The following is a 17,609-nucleotide window of genomic DNA, read 5'->3' as shown; positions in this document are numbered from 1 at the left end:
CCTCATAGGTAGTTGTGAGAATCACGAGTTAGTATTTGTAATTCCTTCAGCACACGGTGCCTGGCACGGAGGGGGCGCTCAGCAGACGGGGACCATTGCTGTGTAACTGTGTAGTTACACACTTGGGTATCTACCAGCCAAAGCATTCCTTTCCGTTTTAGACACTGGCCTAGGCCCCAGGCGATACCTCAGGGATATTTAAGACAAGGTGGCTTGCCAACCTATGAGGGTGTTGATAGTCTCACGAAAGGGGCGCAGTCTTGAGAATTTGCCACGAAAGTCTCCCTGGGCGGCGCGGGCCTTCTGTTGGGATTCCCAGCCGCCTTCCCCCGGGGCGTGATCGCGCCCCCCGCAGGCGATCTCCGGGAAAGCCTCGGCTGGGGAGCCCGGGGGCCCAGTCCCCCCAACCCTTCTCTCCCGCCCGCCCCGGCGGCCACCCTCGGGGGCTAGGCAGCGCGGCGCGTGGGAGGGGACGGCGCGCCATTGGCTTGTGCACAGAACTGAGAGGAGGGACCAGCTCGGGCCGCCAGACTCGGGCAAAGCCCCGCCGCGCTGGACTCCGCGCGCAGTCCAGCCGGCCCTGCCCTGCCCGGCGCGGGCGGCACGATGTGAGTCGACCGAGGGCCCGGGAGTCCCCCTGGCACGCCAGCTCCGCGCAGCGCCGGCGCCAGCAGGCGCTAGGAACGTAAGTTCTGCTCCCCGCCGCCGCTTCGGAGCCTAGCACTTTCCCTTCCCGCCGCCAGCTGGCCGGTGCCTGCGCAGCGCAGCCCACTGGGGCTTCTGCGGCCGCAGGGACCGCCGAGGACAGGACCCCGTGCGCGCGAGCCGGGCGCCCCAGCACCTCTTGGCGCCGGAGGGTTCTGCCGGGACTCCAGGGATTCCCCCCTCCGCGGTTCTCCCGGGCGCCGCCCGCAGCCCCTTCAGGTCCTCTCCTTCGCGCTCTCCGCTTGCTCCCTTTCCTCTGACTCGGTTTCCCTCTCTCCTCCGGCTTCCTCCCTCCGTCGTCTCCTCCCTCTAGGACGGTTTATTCCGCCCTCCGCCTCCGCCTCTTAGGCTCGCGGTCTCCGCTTCGGAGCGAGGGAGAAACCGAGCGGAAAGCATTTTCTCCCTCCCTGGGGTCTGACTTGGTCCCCGCGCTCGGTTCTCTGTCCCCTCCCCCCCTCTATCCCTGTCCTTGTCCTCCCTCCATTGTTCCCGGGTCCGGGGTGTGTGCGGCCCAAACTTGCGAGTTCCCTTCCTCGCCCCCTGCTGGGTCGAGGTTGGAGGTGGCGGGGTTCCCGCTGCCCATAAGTCTGGCCCGACCTTCTGGTTCGGGGGACCGTGGGGGCGGGAGTGCTGGGCCAGAGCACCGCAGGCGTCCGACAGCCAGGAGCTCCCGCCTGGAGCCCCCAGCCCTCTAGGAAAGTGGGTGGGTATCTGGAGCTGGGAGATAAAGGACACATTGGAGGGGGGAGGAGCAAGACCGGGAGACCCCAGTCTCCGGGGGTGGGGGGAGCAGAAACGGAAGCCGAGCCTAAGCCCCAGTTGTTGGGAGGAGGTTAGGGGAAGGACAGGTGGAGACCGACGCTCCCCACTCTCTCTCAAGTCGCGCGCTCAGCGGACGGGGGCAGCGTGGTGCCATTGTCCTGGCGCTGAATAGCCTGGGACTGCCTGCCTTGGGCGGTATACTCGTACCCACTCCGGGGGTCCGTAGGGGAACCGCCAGGACGCCTCGCCCACCCCCGACGCCCCTATCACGGTTGGGGCACTAGCTCTTCGTCCTCTCGTTCCGCCCTCCCCCGCCCCTACCCCGTCCCGGGCTCCCGCCGCCTCCTCGAGGCCCCGGGTGGAGCGGATTTCTACGCGGGAGCGAAGGCGGCGGGGGCGGGAGCCAGGTGGAGGGTGGAGGCCGAGAACCCCGAGGCGTCTCTGTAGACCAGAGCCCAGCTTCGACGGCCAAGGCCGCCTCGCCGCCCCACCGCCCCGCACTTCCTGGTTGATTTCCTTCAGACAAACTTTTCCCGGTGGGGCTGCAGGGATGCCCACCCCAACTGAGAGGCCTCTTGGACCTCCAGTCTTGGTGGTCTGTGGAGAGGGAGCCGACGCCCTCTCTTCCTCCAGCCTGCAGTGCCAGGGACACGGGGATGGGGGAGGGGGGAGGGGGGTTGGGTTGTTAGTAAATAAGACTACGTATTCTCCAGGCCTCTGTTATCCCATCTGTAAAAGGGGCCCTCTGCCCCCCAAGGTGCCCTCCCGGCCCCATTGTCTTGGGAACCAGCCGACCTGACTTCTCCTTTTCTGCCCACATGCTGTCAGCTTAATCTGTCCTAAATTTGGAGTGGAGGGCTGAGGCCCAAAGCCCTCCACCCATGTTTGGCTGTCAGTACCTCCTGGATCCACAGCTCAGGCCCGCCACCCGCACCCCAAGTTCTCCAACCCCACACTCAACTGCCTCCCCTCCCCCAAGATCTTATGGTAGCCCCCCTCTGTGTCTGCTGGAGGAAGGGCCTGCCAGTCCAGGGGTTGGGGGTGGGAGGAACAGTGGAATTGACAGTGACCTGTGATATTCACACATCGCTGAACTGTTCTTTACTTTCTTTCATTTATTGAACAAAATGTTTGTGAGGGCTAGGCCAAAAATGATTTAATGAACAAAGTGCCAGATACAGTTCTAGGCCCTGAGAGACAGCTGTGAACAAAATTAAAAGATTCTTGCCCTTCTGGAGCTGACACTTACAGTGGGGAAGGGGCAAATAACTAATAAAGTAAATAAGCAAATTATATAGTATATTGGGAGGTGAGGGGGAAAAGTTGAGTGTTGGGGGGTGTTGAGGCCAGGGGTGAGGTCGCCATTTTAAACAGGGTGGTCGGGGAGGTCTCCCTGAGGAGGTGACTTACGAGCTAAAGTTTTGAGGGAGTGAGCTGTGGGGATAGCTTCAGGGACTAAAGATCTGGCAGAGAACAGCCTGTGGCTGTCCACCCTGAGGCTGGACTGTGCCCGCTGTATTTGAGGAACTGTAAGGAGCCAGTGTAGCTAGGGTAGAGTGAGCCGGTGGGGAAGGGATAGGAGACAAGGCTGGCTGAGAGGGGATAAGCCTCCCCATTTCACAGATGAGGGAAGTGATGCTCAGAGATAGCATAAGTAACCCCAGGGCAAGCTGCCCAGGAGTGGCAGCTGCAGGGTGGGGTGCCTAATGTTCTGACTCCTAGCCCGGAATAATTTTCCCTTCACCCTGCATCTCAACCATGTATTCACAACAATGGTTGTGCCCCTCCCAAGGCCAGGCCTGGCCAAGTGCTGGGGATATGGAGGGGAGCCACACAGGCTTAGTACCCCAAGGGGCTCCATATTCTGCAGCCTGTTGCCAGCCCCCTTCCCAGGTTCCCCTTGCCCACCTGTTGTCAGTACACTCAGGGCAGCATCTTCCTCCTGAGCCAGAGTGACCCTAGTTCTCTCTCTTCCCATTTCCTTCCTGTGGCCACTCCCTTGTAAGCACCCCACTCTGTATCCACATGTGGCTTCTACAGGGGGACCTGTTCTGAAGTTGGTATGGCCAAGGGGAAAACTGAGGCAAAGAAGTTGACTTTCCTTGTCTGAAAATAAGAGCAACATTATTTTTGAGCGTTCACTATAAACAGGAGCTGTTTTAGGAGTTTTTTGTGCATCTTCTCATCAGTGGGAGGTGGGTGTCATTATTACACCCATTTAACAGATGAGGAAACTGAGGCCCAGAGAGATAGTATCACTGGCCCAAGGCCATGCAGCTAATAAGTGGTGGAGCCAGGATATCAGCACAGGCCTTTTGAGTCATGCCAGAGCCCCCCAAACCCTAGGGGAGATGGTTAGTTCTGGACTGTGGTTCTGGCCCATCAGCGTACTGGGAGAAGTACAGGGATCTTTCTGCTTGCCTCCCCCAACCCACCCAAAGGGCAAATAACTACTTGCTTATGAAAAAGTTGGCTCAAAACAGTGGGACATCTCTTCACCGAAACTCCCTTCCCCGCCTTCTCTCCTCCTCTCCAAGTTTCTGAGCATCTACAGGGGTGGGGGAGGTGGAAGGAGTGGGAGGGGAGAGGGATATGGCCACTGCCTTTTCACAAGAGCTCTGGCCCCATGGGATCTGGAAGCACCAGCTGCCTTTGAGGGCCCCGATGTGGTCACTGGGCTGAGGGGGAGGCTGGCCCACTCCTGGGTTGGAAAGGACAGGAATTCTCCATGTGTTCTGCCCTTTGTGAGTGACAGTAGGGACAGAGAAGCCCCTCTTAGTGACTTCTGTGTGGCAGTGGATGGACATCCGAGGCCTGGACACCCCCTTGCCCACACAGCAGTTTCAGAGGGTGAGGCCCCCAGGGATGTCCCCTCCTTCTTGCCCCTTGTCCTGCCCTGCCCTCTCACCCTCTTCAACACAGCAGGGAATGTTTATTGTTTCTGTCCCTGAGGGCTTGGAGATATTTGTGATGAAAATGTGGGCTTTCCTCTGTCCTTCTGGAAATTAGGCAGCTTCGAAAGAAAGAGAATTGGTAGAGAAATAGCAAAATGTGTGTGTCCAGAGCCAGTGAGAGCGGTGGTAGGACTTGGGGGCGGGGCAGCTTGTGCTGCGGTCTTTGCTGGAGCTGGAGTGCGGCTGGTGAGTGACAAGGTTTGGAAGCCAGATCAGGAATATCACAGCCAGGAGGGGCCCTGGAGACCGCACTTCCATTTTTCAGACGAGGAAGCTGAGTCCCAGAGTCCCGGCCCTGGCTTACCTGTGATGGCAAAATCTGTTGGTGACCTCAGCTGTCCTGTCTCCCAGCCCAGTGACTCAGGGCTCAGCCTTCCAGCTTCAGTCAAACCCTCCATTGCCAGCTCCTGTGTTCCTGGAGTTCTTGGAAATGGGGTGTGGAAATCCCTTTCTTGACTACAGAGCTTTGTCATGGGGACTGGTTTGTACCCCAGCAGGATTCGCATCGTGTTCTTTCTTCTCCACCGCCAGTTCTACTCTGTCATCCTTGCCCTTGACACAGAGCCCTGAGCCCAGTGGTGATGCTGGTACAGAGAGAGATGGATGATGCAGCCCCGCCTTCCACTGGCTCGCCGGCTACTTGAGAGACAAGGCTGCCTAAGGCAGGCTGGCCTTTAGAATAATCGCACTCCGCTCTCGAGGGACACACTGCAAGGAAGCCCTGCCACGTGGCAGCCTCGCCTCAGCTTCTTCCCTTAGCCCGTGTACCCAGAGGAAACGCCCACTGGCAAAACCTGCACCCCAGAGGCCACTGTGATAATGTCGGTGATGCAGCTGTGTGACTTCCTAGTTTAGTGCAACCCTGCTGACAACCTAGTAAGTCAGGCATTGTCACCCCATTTACAGTGAAGGAATGGAGGCTCCAGGAAGTTAGTCTGCCCAAAGACACAGGACTAAGGATGCAGAACCCAGAGATTTGGATCCTTGAGATTTGAGATTCACTCTGTCTGAGGGCCCCGGTGGAGGGTTCTGGGCTAGGGGTTCTTTAGACCCCATCTCGCCCAAGGGGCTGATGGGCTGCCCCAGGAAGGGACCACAGGAAGGATGATGCAGGCTCTGGACCCTCCAGCCCCCATGGTCCCCTTGCTGGGGCTCTCCCTGCCTCCCCTTCCCTCTGCCCAGGGCCGGGAGGCTCCGTCTCTCACTGCCCCCACTCCTGTGCTGCCTGTCCCAGACCCCATTTCCAGCTATTTTGCACCAACGTGATAACCGAACAATGGGTCTCCTTGTAGCCCTTCCCAGGTCCTGCTGGAGTCACAGGGCCTTAATCCAAGGGAGGCTGGACCCCAGGGAGGGGTTCAGATGCTGGCAACCTGCCAGGGACTTTCACGGGGAGATGTGATGGGGAAGATGGCTTAGAGCTTAGTTCTTTTTGGATGTCGTGTTCACCACACCACACCCACACCACACGCACACGTACATGTGCGCTCATGCACACGCATGCACACACACCAGCTCCTCTCTGAATATCCAGTTAGGCACAGTTAACTTAGTTTGAATTTCAGCTCTGCCACTTACCCCCAAGAGACACATACGTAAGTCACTTGGGCCTTAGTTTCCTCATCTGTAAAATGGGAGTCATAGTACAGCTGTTCTCATAGGGCTGTGGGGGTTACATGGAATTCCTGGTCTAGAAGTACTTGTCCCCTGCCTCCTTTCCTTGGGGGGATGTTTTTGGGGCGTTTCTCCTTACCAGATGGGGAGGGACAGGTATGCTGCCCCTCCAGCAGAGGGTCTTGTTTGCAGAGGAAGTGGTTCTTGGCTCTGACACTCAACAGCAATGACTCCCCCCTGAATCACCACCAGAGGCTCGGCAGCTGGTGGGTGCTCTGGGCCCCAGGCCCCTTCCTCTCCCCCAGCCCCTCCTAAGCCAGCCCTCATGGTGGCACATTCTCCATGAAGGGGACAGCTCTGCAGTCCATCTGTTTCTATGGAAACCAGGCTTCCTGGGAAGGCGACAGAGGGGTTGGGAGAGGTCCTCCAGGACTGGCATGGGAAAGATGTCTCAGCCCCATCGGATCTGCTGCCAGGGCAGCGCCTGGACAGCCACCCCTTTAATACTGTTCATTGCTGTCCCTTGGGGAGTGCATACCAGGGACCAGGCCCCTCCACTGCCTTTTCTCAGTCTGTCTGATCCCAACCCTGTGAGCTAAGAAGTCGTCGTGTGGTTTCACAAATGAGGAAATAGAGGCTCAGAGAGGTTAAGTAACTTTCCTGAGGTCACAGAACAATTAAGAGAAAGAGTTGGGAGTTTGAGTCCAAGTTTGCCTCATCATTAAGTATATGCCCGCCCCCACCCCTCCCCTGACACTTGTAACACTCCTCCCATCCCCCCATGAGCCCTTCCCTTCCTGGTCCAATCTCGAGGCTCTGCTTGGCCTCTGTGCCATCATGGCCCCTTCTGTCTTGCCGCCGCCGCTAGGAGCTCTTGGGGATGTTCTTTTCTGGCCTCAGATGAGGAAGGAGGAAGGGGCTACACGGGGTCAGATCTTGGCGAGCAGGGGGCCTCGAAACCCTTCCCCCAACTTTACTTTGTCCCCGATTTTTGTTGAGCTCCTCCCACGCCTGGAGCTGTCCAGGCCAGGTGAACAAAACCATCAGTAACCCCTGCCCCGTGGCACTCACCTAGAGATGGCTGCAGCTCTCTGAGGTGGTAGTGGGGTCTCACCCAACCTCCAGTCATTTCTTGGGCACCCCAGATGCCAGGGAAAACCCCACCTACTCTCCTGGAGTCTTCAGCACCCCCTGACCTGCTTGCGCACGGTCACCTGGCCAGAGGAGGTACCAGGTTGGACCCCAGCTCTGCCTGACCACAAAGCTCCTCCCCTGCTCTCCTGTGTCACCAGCTCACGTGTGGCCTGGGGCAGAGCTTGCCCGCTCTGGGCCTCAGCTCTCTGGCCTGTCCGGCGTGTGTGTGGAGCAGAACGTCCCCTTGGGCCCTGCCAGCTCTAACTGAGTGTGACCCTGAGTGCTGTGGGTAGAGGTAGGGAGACCTGCTTGCCTTGGCCTGACCGTCCCTCATTCGCCTCTGCTGCCAAAGTGCCTCTGTGTCCCAGCGGGGCCAGCGGGGAGGTTCTCAGGCGGGCACCGTACCAGCCCTGCCTTCAGATCACTGGGTCTCAGGGAGGCCAGCTGGCCCTGAAATGATGAGGAGGATGGGCCAGAAGTGGCCCTGGCCGCCACTGAGGGTCCAGAGGGGGGGGGGACACTGTGCCCTGGGAAGGCTCCCTGGAGGAGGGGGCGTGCAAAGACCCTGAGGAACGGGGGGCATCGGGATGGAGGGAGTGGAAGGCAGTGGTTCAGAAGGGAGAACAACTGTTCAAAGGACAGTGATTTCCCAGTTTATTGGGAATTGAGGTCAGAGAGGCTGGCCAGGAGCAGAATGCAGAGGATCGTGAACGCTGGGTCTGGGGGCTGCAGCCACATTTTCCCTTCTCCTTGCCTGGCAGGGCCTCCCAAGTGAGCATCTAGGAGCAAGGGCAGCCCTCCTCCCAGCCCTTCCCCTAGACTTGGGCAGCCTGGCACCAGCCTGGCACCCGGGGAGCCCTGGGGGCCCTTCAGGAGGCATTGGGGCCTGGGAAAGGAAGCATGACGGCTGTGACAGGCAGGCTTTTTCCACTGTGCACGGCTGAGTGAGCAGAGGGAAGGAGAAGGGGTGGGGCCCTGCCTGGCTCCGGGCAGGGCACTTTGCCACAAGGTATCACCTGTTATCTCTCTCCTCCAGCCCTTCTGCAGAGTGGGCCTTCTCATCAGCCCCATTGCACAGGGGCAGAAACTGAGGCTGGGAGAGCTGCGGTGTCCTGCAGAAGCAGGATTTGAACCCAGGTCTGGCTGTCCCAAAGCCAGTGTTCAGCTGGGGTACAAGGAGGGAGCGGGGGAGCTGTCCTCTGTCCTCTCTTAGGTTGAAATGGGGCCAGTCCTACCTGGAGTGACCTTGAAAGGGAGGAAAGTTCATGGGCAGATCAGAGGGGGTGTGTGGTGTGTCTCGGCGGTGGGGTGCTTAGGGGCTGCTGTGCGCACACATGCGTGTGTGTGTGTATGTGAGTGTGTGAGTGTGGCAGCTGCCCTCCTGCCCTCTCCAGGTGGGGTCCAGTCCTGCGGATGAAGGAGCGATAGGACTCAGGGCTCAGAGCACTTCACTCTGTAGGGCCAGGTGCTGGGGACCCTGCTCCCTGGAGATGACGTTTAAGATCTCACTTTCCCTGGGAGGCTGTAGGGCCCTTTGCTGGTGGTGAGCTTGCTGCTGGGCTCTGGGCTCTGTGTACGGCCGCAGTGGGTCCCATCAGGTACCTGATGGCTGTGCCTGAGTGATACCGGACGTCAAATGGAGCCCAGGACCTCGTAGCCCCCCTTCTGTACCAGCCCTGGTCCTGTGGTGCCGAGGGGAGCACTGTGTCTGTGTTGGTGGGGAGGGACCATCGGGCAGAGGAAGGCAGCCGACCCTCTGAACGGGTCGCTGACACAACCCAGGCCTGGTGTGCTGTGGCCCGAGTGTCAGCCTTACGCCATGGGATTGAGGTCTGGGGGCTTTGCCCAAGGGGTGGAGACGTTAGGAAATGCTACTTAGGCCCCTCTCCTGATCCTCCCTGGCCTCCACCCCAGAGCCCCTGCTACATGGGGGACGTGGGGAGGAGGGGGTGTCTGTGTCTAAGTACCCGTCTCAACCAAGCACTTGGTACGGGCGAGGCACTACCCTACGCTCTTCACGGAGGTCGCATCTTGTATTCTCACAGCATCCCTATGAGGGAAGACCCTTTGCTTCCCCAACTATGGATGGGGTGACTGAGGCACAGAGAGTGTAAGTGACTTGCCCACAGGCACACAGCTAAGAAGTGGTAGCCCTGAGATTTGAACTCAGAGAGTATGGCTTCTGCAGCTATGCTCTTCTGGCTTTAGCAGTTAGCTGGCACTTTATAAAATACTTTCTGTCCATTATTTTGTTTCTGCTTTGACCAGGCCTAGGGAAGATGTAAGGATTGTTGTTTCCATTTCATAGATGAGAAGACTGGGGCTCAGAGAATCAACTTACTCTGATTCGTGCCTGACAGATCAGCATCCCTGTCGCCATGCAGGCTGTAAGCTACTTAGGGGCAGGGACCCAGTCCCCCCACCCCTACATGGCTCACAGCACATCCTCACTAAATGCAGTCCTTTCATTTAAATGTGTAGGTGCTGTGCTGCGTGCTCTTGACCAAGTTTCTCCTTTTGCCCCTGGATCTCGAGGAGCTGGGAATTACAGCTCCATTCCACAGATGGGGAAAACTGAGGCTCAGAGCAGTGTGACTTGTCCACTAAACATAGGCAGTAAGGGACACAGCAGGACTGAGTCAGGCAACCTGGCTGGCCTGGGTGAGAAGGATTAAAACACTATGGAGACCTATATGAAGGGCTAAAGTCAAGTCTGAGCATACCTGGTGCTGGCGAGGATGGGGAGGAATGGGAACACTCGTGCACTGTGGGGAAACGGAAATGGTTCACTGCTCTGGAAAGCAGTCTGGCACCTTCTTCTAGAGTTAAACATAGATTTACCATATAACTCAATATAATTCCACGCCCAGGTATTTACCTTCGAGAAATAAAAACTCATGGTCACACCACAACCTGCACATGAATGTTTATAGCAGCTCTATTCATAATTGTCAAACTCTGAAACAACTCAGATGTCCTTCAGTGAGTGACAGGGTAAACAAACTGGTACGTGGACGCCAGGTACTGGTACATTGATTCCCACTCTCCTGCCGAGAGGAAGGGAACGTCCATATACACAGCAGCCTGCATGAGTCTGAAAGGCATGATGCTGAATGAAAGAAGCGGGTATCCACGGTTATATACTACATGATTCCATTTATGTAACACATTTGAAAAAACAGAAACAAAACTATAGTGGCAGACAACAGATCGGTGGTTGCCTGGGGTTAGGGGTGAGGGGAGGGTCTGACTGGTGATGCAGCTGCCCTGGGTCCTGATTTGGAGGCGGTGGTTGCCTGGATCTATACATGTGCTAAGATTCATATAACTACAGACCCCAAAGAAGGTTCATTTCACTGTATGCAAATTAAAAAATAGAAGGCCAGAGAGGAGGCCGGAAGAGGAAGGGTGGAGACCAGCCTGCCTGGTGCTTCCTTCACGGAAGGATGGGTGAGGGGCCAATGGCTTGCTGGCTCCCTGGGGGCAGCCTCCCGCAGGTCCACCTGGCAAGTGGGAGGGACACCAGGCTGATTATAGCTTCTACCTGGATTCACCAGAAGGTGGTAGCAAGCGGCTGAGGTGTTGTGACAGTGCCCGGCCCCCAACCCCGAGGAGCCTGGTTAAACCCTCGCTGCCCCGGGCGGCTGCCCCCGCTGACCAGCATCAGCCATTCATTGAGCTGCCTTCCTGGTCACCACCAGCCGCCGCCTCCCATTCCCCGGGATGTATATACGTGGGAGAGGAAAGCATAGCTGCCCCTGTTTTACAGGTGAGGAGCTAGGCCAGGGGGCTTAGGAGGGACGTGGGGCCTGGACGTTACTCACTAAAGACCTCCAGTAATGACCTTGGCCATTATTTCCAAACTCGAGCTGGTATGCTCCCTGCCCAGTTCATCCAGTGTAAAGCCATGTTATCCAAACCCCCCACCATTTGATTCTTTGTTCTGATGTTTATTTGCTGGGTGCTTTATTTTGTTCTAAGACACTGGGTCTTAGTGTCTTAGAGGCTGGAAAACTGGAGGTGACCTGGGGACACTTCTGTGCCCTGCCTCTGGCTGGGGCTGAGAGGGTGAGACTTGCCGGGGGCCACACAAAGACCTGAGTCTGATGCCTGGTTGGGGGGTCCAGCAAGCCCACCTCAGGTCCCTGGTTGAGGGACAGGCAACTTCTGAGCCTTGTCTGTTATCGGGGGTGGTTTTCCTACCTTGCTGGAGAGTAGCTGTGGGTGGGAAAGAGGTGCACGGATATGGGAGGCACCTAGCACTGGTGCGGCACGTGATAGGGTGGGGATACTACCATTTTTCAATCCGGTCTTCTATCGAACCTCACTGAACTTGGTTTTCTCATCTGTATGATGGGTGTAAATAGTACCCATCTTGCAGGGTGGCTGTGATCAGAGGAGCCCCCTCAGGGCCAGCTTCTGGAAGCCTCTACCTCACTGTGATTTCCACTGTCGTCTCCTCCACATAGATTTTGTGCTGACTGAAGGTCAGGACGGCCACTCAACTCGCATCAGCGTCTCCACTGCCCGGCACACAGTAGGTGCTCAAGAGCTGGTCTGAGGTGGAGCTGGGGGGAGGCTGGAGGTTGGGGGCCATCAAGGATCGTGGGCAGACCTAGGGGGGGTGAGGGGAGAGCAGGGAGGGGCAAGGCCAAAACTGCTGCCACAGAGCCCTGCCAACTCTCCTGGCCATCCCTCCTCTGGCTCAGCTGGGTCCTGGGGTCACCCGCTCCCCTTGTTTTCAGTTCTGGCAGGTTAGAGGGAGGTTGTCTGGGAGGGTGGGTGGGAGGGCTTGCTGGGCAGGGGAATTGTCTGGGCAAAAGTTCAATGGCGCCTGGACTCCAGAACTCAGGAGCCCTACCCAGGCTTGGGTAGACCCTTCCCTCTTCTGGCAAGGCTGACCCAGACCCCAGTTTGCCCCCTACCCCCAGGAACCTTTGGGTACAGTCTATCCAGGCCTGAATGCCTTGTCCTGGGCCTATACCTCCTCCAGGGCTGTCTGTAAGGCTCCCTCCGGCCTGGTCGTCTGGGGTGTGCCACATCCACTTAGGCCAGACGGCTGGAAGGCCTTAGGACCATCTGCCCTAACGCATTTTACAGATGAGGAAGCTGAGGCCAGGAGAGGGCAGTGACTTGACCCTTTTAATCACACAGTCGGGTGGTTAGGGAGCCCAGTACTGAACCTGGGCCCTCAGATTCCTCCTCCAGTGTCCACCTGCTGCCCCAGGTTGAGGGGAAGGCCTCCCCAGGCCCTGGGCTGGGGTCTGGCTGCCCTCTGAGATCTAGAAGCTGGGCAGGACCCGTGGCTGAGGCTGGTGTCTCCCTGCAGCCCTCCTACAGAGGTCGGGCTCCAGGACAAGATGGCAGCCAAGCAGCCCCCACCTCTCATGAAGAAGCACAGCCAGACGGACCTTGTGAGCCGCCTGAAGACCCGCAAGATCCTCGGCGTGGGCGGGGAGGATGACGATGGGGAGGTCCACCGCTCCAAGGTGGGTAGAGCTCGGAGGAGGGGCCTTGAACCAGCCACATGGGGGTCTGCCTTGAGCACCAATTTGGGGAGGCAGATCTGGCCCACTGTTTGGGGAGAAGAATAGCTGAGACCCATTACAGCTGCAGGGAGCCCCCAGATTTAGCTCATATTTTCTAGAAGTCTAATGGATATGTCAGAGGAATAGTAGCAATAATGAAAATGGATCGTTAGAATTAGTTGAGTGCTTATTATTTGCTTGTTATGGCACCAGCTACTTTATAAGCATTATTTACCCTGGGAGATGTAGGGTCAGTTATTAACCCATTTTATAGATGAGGAAACTGAGACTCAGAGAGGTTAAGGACTTCCCCAGGGCCAAACCAATAAGTGGCAGAGCCAGCCTTCAAGCCCACATCTGGCAGACCTCTGAGCTTTCATCCTCAGCCACTGTATTTTCAGCTTCCCATAAGCCCCGGTGTCAAGAGGAGGAAGAGAGGGTGTGCCTCAGTGTGACCCTCCCAGCCTGGGTGACCCTTTGGCTAAGCAGAGCCACCTGGGCATCCAGGGGCCTCTGGGAGGGGGTGAGTAGACTGGGCAGGCAGAGCTGCCTTCAGCCTGGTTGCCTCTGACTCCTCTGTGTCCACAGATCAGCCAGGTCTTGGGCAATGAGATGAAGTTTGCTGTTCGGGAGCCTTTGGGCCTCAGGTGAGCATTACGAGTTTGGTGGGGGGCAGGGCTAGGGGGAGGGGCTCATCAGCCTTGCCCCTGTGTAGTCTTGTCTTTGGTTCCATCCCGTCAAATTCCCACCCCCAGACCAGCCATCCCTGGGCATCTTGGCTGGAGAGGGAAGGGTCCTGTGGGGCCTGGGGTGGCAGCAAGGGGTCTGGCTCTGACCTTCCTCTCCACGCCTCCCCAGGCTCTGGCAGTTTGTTTCTGCTGTGCTCTTCTCCGGCATTGCCATCATGGTGAGTCCCTGCCCCACCCCTGGGACCTGGCCCCCTCCCCTGCCCTGGGACCCCTGCTGCCTTTCTCTGCACAGCCATCATATTGAAGCCCCATCTGTCCAGACTCTCTGGCTGCCTCCATGACCTGTTCTCCTGACACTTATCCCCACCTGTGCCCTGCCCTGGAGCATCCTAGCTCCCATGGTCCTTGGTCCCACTTCCTGTCACTGGAACCTCAGATCTTCTGTCCTGGTAGGGAGGGATCGGGGGCAGTCAGTGTCCTGACCCTGGACTGCTACTGGGGAAAGGAAGGAGATGTCCAGGGGAAGTTTCCACAGTGAGTCCCTCACCCTGAGCCTCCCGCCCGCTGTCCGCAGGCCCTCACCTTTCCTGACCAGCTCTATGATGCAGTCTTTGACGGAGCGCAGGTGACCAGCAAGACCCCCATCCGCCTCTATGGCGGCGCTCTCCTCAGTGAGTATTGCTGGGGCAGACTCTGGGGAGGTGATAGGCAGCCCAGGGACCAATAGGGGCTGAGGGAACATGGGGAGCCTTCTTTGTGCAGGGGCTCCCCTTCTCAGAACCCACGCTTCAGCCAACAAGTCTGTCTCTGCTGGGTGTGTGCTGCCATCTTGTGGCCACTGGTAGAATGTCCCCAGGGGATTGGGACTGTCTTGGCCATCATCTGGGACAAAGCATTTATTGAGTGCCTGCTGTGTGCAGTGCACCACCTGGGCATTGGGGTAGAGAAATGAAAGAAGCCCAGGCTCCGCCCTCCAGGGCCTCACAGCCCAGAGGAGGAGGCAAAATCAACACAGTGTCTGTAAAACCCTCGCCCTTGGACCGCCCATTTGAACCACTTCTGTTTCCTCTCCAACCTGAGTCACACGCAGCAGTGCCTGTTAGGAAGCTAAACGACAGCATTTAAAACCCAGCACTGGGGCTGTCCCTCCTCTCCTCCAAAACATTCTATGGCTCCCTATTACCCGCAGACTGAAGTCCCAGCTCCTTCTGGTCTCTGATATGCAGGGTCATCTGTGGGGTGGATCCAGCCTGCCTTCCAAACCTCCCTCCCCCACATCCCACGGTGGGCCCTGGACTCCAGCCGCACCTCCTGAGGCCCAGTCCCCCGTTTCAGAAGGCCTCCACGACTTTGCCACGCAGTTTCCCAAGCCTTGTGCCAGTTTCACTTCTACTCCACCTTCAAGGGCCAGCGCCAGTAGCTCTGGGGTGGGGTTGGTGGGTGGGGACTGCGACAGCTTCAGGCCCTTCAGCCACGCAATGGGAGAGCTAGTGTTACGGGGTTATGGGTCAGGTTGGATGACGGATGAGTTTTAATTTGAGTAGTGGGAGTGGGGGCAGGGCATGTCCGGGATCCTGGCTACTTTGTCAAAGGGAGGAGGACCAGGCCCCCTGCCCGTCCCCCAGGGGGGCGGGTGGGTCAGGCTACTCCGCCCCCCACTCCCCTCTTTGTCCCCCACCCCAGGCATCTCCCTGATCATGTGGAACGCTCTCTACACGGCTGAGAAGGTCATCATCCGATGGACTCTGCTCACCGAAGCCTGCTACTTCTCGGTCCAGTTCTTGGGTGAGTCCTGAGGTGGGCAGTGATGGGGAGGCTGATGGGGTACAGGGTGCGGGCAGCTTGGCCCCTGGCCTCCCAACTCTTGCCACTTGTCTTCTGGGAAGTGATGAAAACCTGTGCGAGGGGGAGGGACTCGTGTGGCTGGGTTGACCTGTACACCTGCACACCTGTGCTCACGCAGCTGGTATGTGCCTGTATCCTCCTGCATACACACCCGTGCACCCACAATCCACTGCTCACTTGTGGACCCAGCACAGGTGTGATGGCACACACCCAGTTCTGCCCACATGATCGCCTCCCATACCTGCCACGGTTGGGCAGCTGATAGGATGCCCCAGCTCAGGGCGGGGGCCAGTCAGGCAGCCACCCTGGGGCCCATGGCATCCCGTGCTGCGGGTAAGGGATATTCCCACCTCTGACCTGTGTCCCCTCCTGGCCTCTCTCCCACAGTGGTCACTGCCACGCTAGCCGAGACGGGCCTCGTGTCCCTAGGGATCCTGCTGCTCCTGGCCAGCCGCCTCCTTTTTGTCGCCATCTGCGTTTACTACTATTACCAAGTCGGCCGAAAACCCAAGAAAGTGTAGCCGCCCGCCGGGCCAGGGGCCCCTCTGGGGCAGGGAGGCCTGGGGACCTCGGGTTCCCTTTGGTTCCGGAAGGCAGGAAGGACCCTGCCCCAGGCAGGCAGGAGTGGCCGCCTTCCTCTCCTCCTGAGCCCTCAGGTTTGGGGAGGGATGGAGCCTCTGCACCCCATCCTTCCCCCCACACAGTGACGCTTCCTGTTCATGGGTCTCTTGGCCTCTGGATCCCCTGGACAGATGCTCAAGGAAGAGCCTGAGTCACAGGCATCCAGCCAAGGCCAGGCTCCTGCCCCTCTGTCACAAGACCCTTCTTTCCTGAGAGGCTGTGGACTGCCTCCTTGTTCTCGCCCAGGCCCCCAGCCAGTCTAGTGCCCAAGCAGCCGAACTTGGCTTCTGCTCATGCCTGGAAAACCTTAGAATTTGACCCCGGGCCCCTTCCCTTCCATGCGGGCGCTCTCCACATGTAGGAGACCCTCTGCCCCCTAAACACACAGCACAGCTGCGGGCTGGCAGGCGGGGGTCCGCCTTTGACCCCTGGCACCTCCCCTTCCGCCTTCTGTGAGGTGGGCTGCAGGTCGCAGGGCCCTGTGCTCAGCCCCGGCCGCCACCTCTCCTCGGGCCTCACTCTTGGTTGCTCTGCCCCCACCCAGCTCCTGAAGGCCCCTAGGTGCCCCCTCTCCCAACGGGCCTGGGTCCAGAGTCTGCCAAGGGCCTCAGCCACAGGCCGGCCCTGACAGATGGACACCTGGGTAACCCCAGATGGCGGCCATCTGTAAGTGACGGGGTTTGTGGATGAGGAAGAGAGAGAAGCATGTCTTCATCACTTGGCGTGTCCTCCAGGGTCCGAGGTGCACCTGACTCAGCCTCCTTACCCCCCTCCCCAGGGTGCTGCCCTCTGGCCCTCTGGCCTGGGGTGCCTCTGAGGCCCGGCTGGGTAGGACTGGGTGCCCTTCAAGCTCAGCAGGGGCAAAAAATAGAAATATTTCAGCAAGCCGCCTCCTCTCATGCCCAGCCCCCATCAAATGCCCTGGAGGAGGCCAACAGCTGGCTCCCTCAGGGATGAAGACCCCTGCAGGCCCAGCAGCCTGTGTGCCCCCCGTGAGTCCTTTAACCGATGCCCCCCTTCCCTCCGGCACCCCAGGAATGGCAGCCCCCATGTCCTGGGGACAGACGTGGAGAGAAGCAGCCCCGGCCCCAGACTTGCTTCCCGTCTTGGAAAAGAGCGTTTAGGGGGTGAGATGGTTGGTCCTTAGGTGCAGCCCAGCTCTGGCTGCTGCGCCCTGGGCCCGGGCCCTGCCCGCGCTGGGCCTCGCTGCCCTCCCGCGTGCCCAGCTGTCCCTGCAGCCACACGTCCAGGGACACGGCCTGTGCCCAGTGGAGCACGGCACCGCCGCTGTTAACACAGCCGAGGAGAGAGGCCCAGCGGGTTGGGCGCCCAAGGCTGTGCTGCTGGTAACCACGGCCGAGCGGAAGGGAGGCTAGACACTAAGGAGGGGCTGTCCTCTCCTGGCCTCCATCTTTCGAGGCTGAAGTTCGTGCCTCTTCGCAGAATCCTGCCCCCAACCGCCGAGCCCCAGGCAGGCCCAGAGCCACGGCAGCCTTTGGGAAGTGGTACTAGCTGCTGGGCAGTGCCCCCAAGCCAAGGCATGTCCTCTGAGCTGACCCATGCTTCTTGAGGCCTGGCTAGCACGCCGCCAAGCGGTGGATGGTCCGTCCTAAGGACCGCTGGGCTTGGCGGATAGATTTCCCCTGGGAGGCTAGCAGGGCAGAGGGAAGTCCGGGCGTCCGCGGGGGCTGAGGGAGGGTGGCAGGACCTTGTCCCCGGCGGTGGTAATGCGGGCCTGCCGGGACGATGCTGTCCTG

The 17,609-nt window shown here is 58.8% G+C and overlaps 1 protein-coding gene across 2 annotated transcripts; it reads left to right on the top strand.

Moving 5' to 3' along the window:
- Window positions 1-607: 607 nt before the first annotated feature.
- TP53I11 (tumor protein p53 inducible protein 11) lies at window positions 608-17,586 on the top strand. 2 transcript variants are annotated; one of them, XM_081241003.1, is made up of 8 exons: window positions 608-685; window positions 11,639-11,706; window positions 12,499-12,658; window positions 13,286-13,344; window positions 13,556-13,604; window positions 13,961-14,057; window positions 15,070-15,171; window positions 15,619-17,586. In XM_081241003.1, exons 3-8 carry the CDS (start codon window positions 12,530-12,532, stop codon window positions 15,750-15,752), a joined length of 570 nt encoding a protein of 189 aa, XP_081097129.1. In that variant the 5' UTR covers window positions 608-685; window positions 11,639-11,706; window positions 12,499-12,529; the 3' UTR covers window positions 15,753-17,586. The 2 variants fall into 2 exon arrangements, with proteins under 2 accessions (XP_081097129.1, XP_081097128.1); XM_081241002.1 differs by lacking the exon at window positions 608-685 and having other exon boundaries at window positions 10,091-11,706.
- The last annotated feature ends 23 nt before the right edge of the window (window positions 17,587-17,609 follow it).

The sequence above is a fragment of the Mesoplodon bidens genome, assembly GCF_964165515.1.
Source record: "Mesoplodon bidens genome assembly, chromosome: 7".
NCBI classification, from domain to species: Eukaryota; Metazoa; Chordata; class Mammalia; order Artiodactyla; family Ziphiidae; genus Mesoplodon; species Mesoplodon bidens.
This window is presented reverse-complemented; position numbering and strand designations above follow the sequence as displayed.

What these genes read in the sequence shown, in the direction of transcription:
- TP53I11 (XM_081241003.1), top strand. Translation starts at nt 12,530, where the DNA reads ATGGCAGCCAAGCAGCCCCCACCTCTCATGAAGAAGCACAGCCAGACG. An exon ending in TCTCCGGCATTGCCATCATG is followed by an intron (nt 13,605 to 13,960) that starts GTGAGTCCCTGC and finishes CGCTGTCCGCAG; the next exon opens with GCCCTCACCTTTCCTGACCA. An exon ending in CTATGGCGGCGCTCTCCTCA is followed by an intron (nt 14,058 to 15,069) that starts GTGAGTATTGCT and finishes CCCCCACCCCAG; the next exon opens with GCATCTCCCTGATCATGTGG.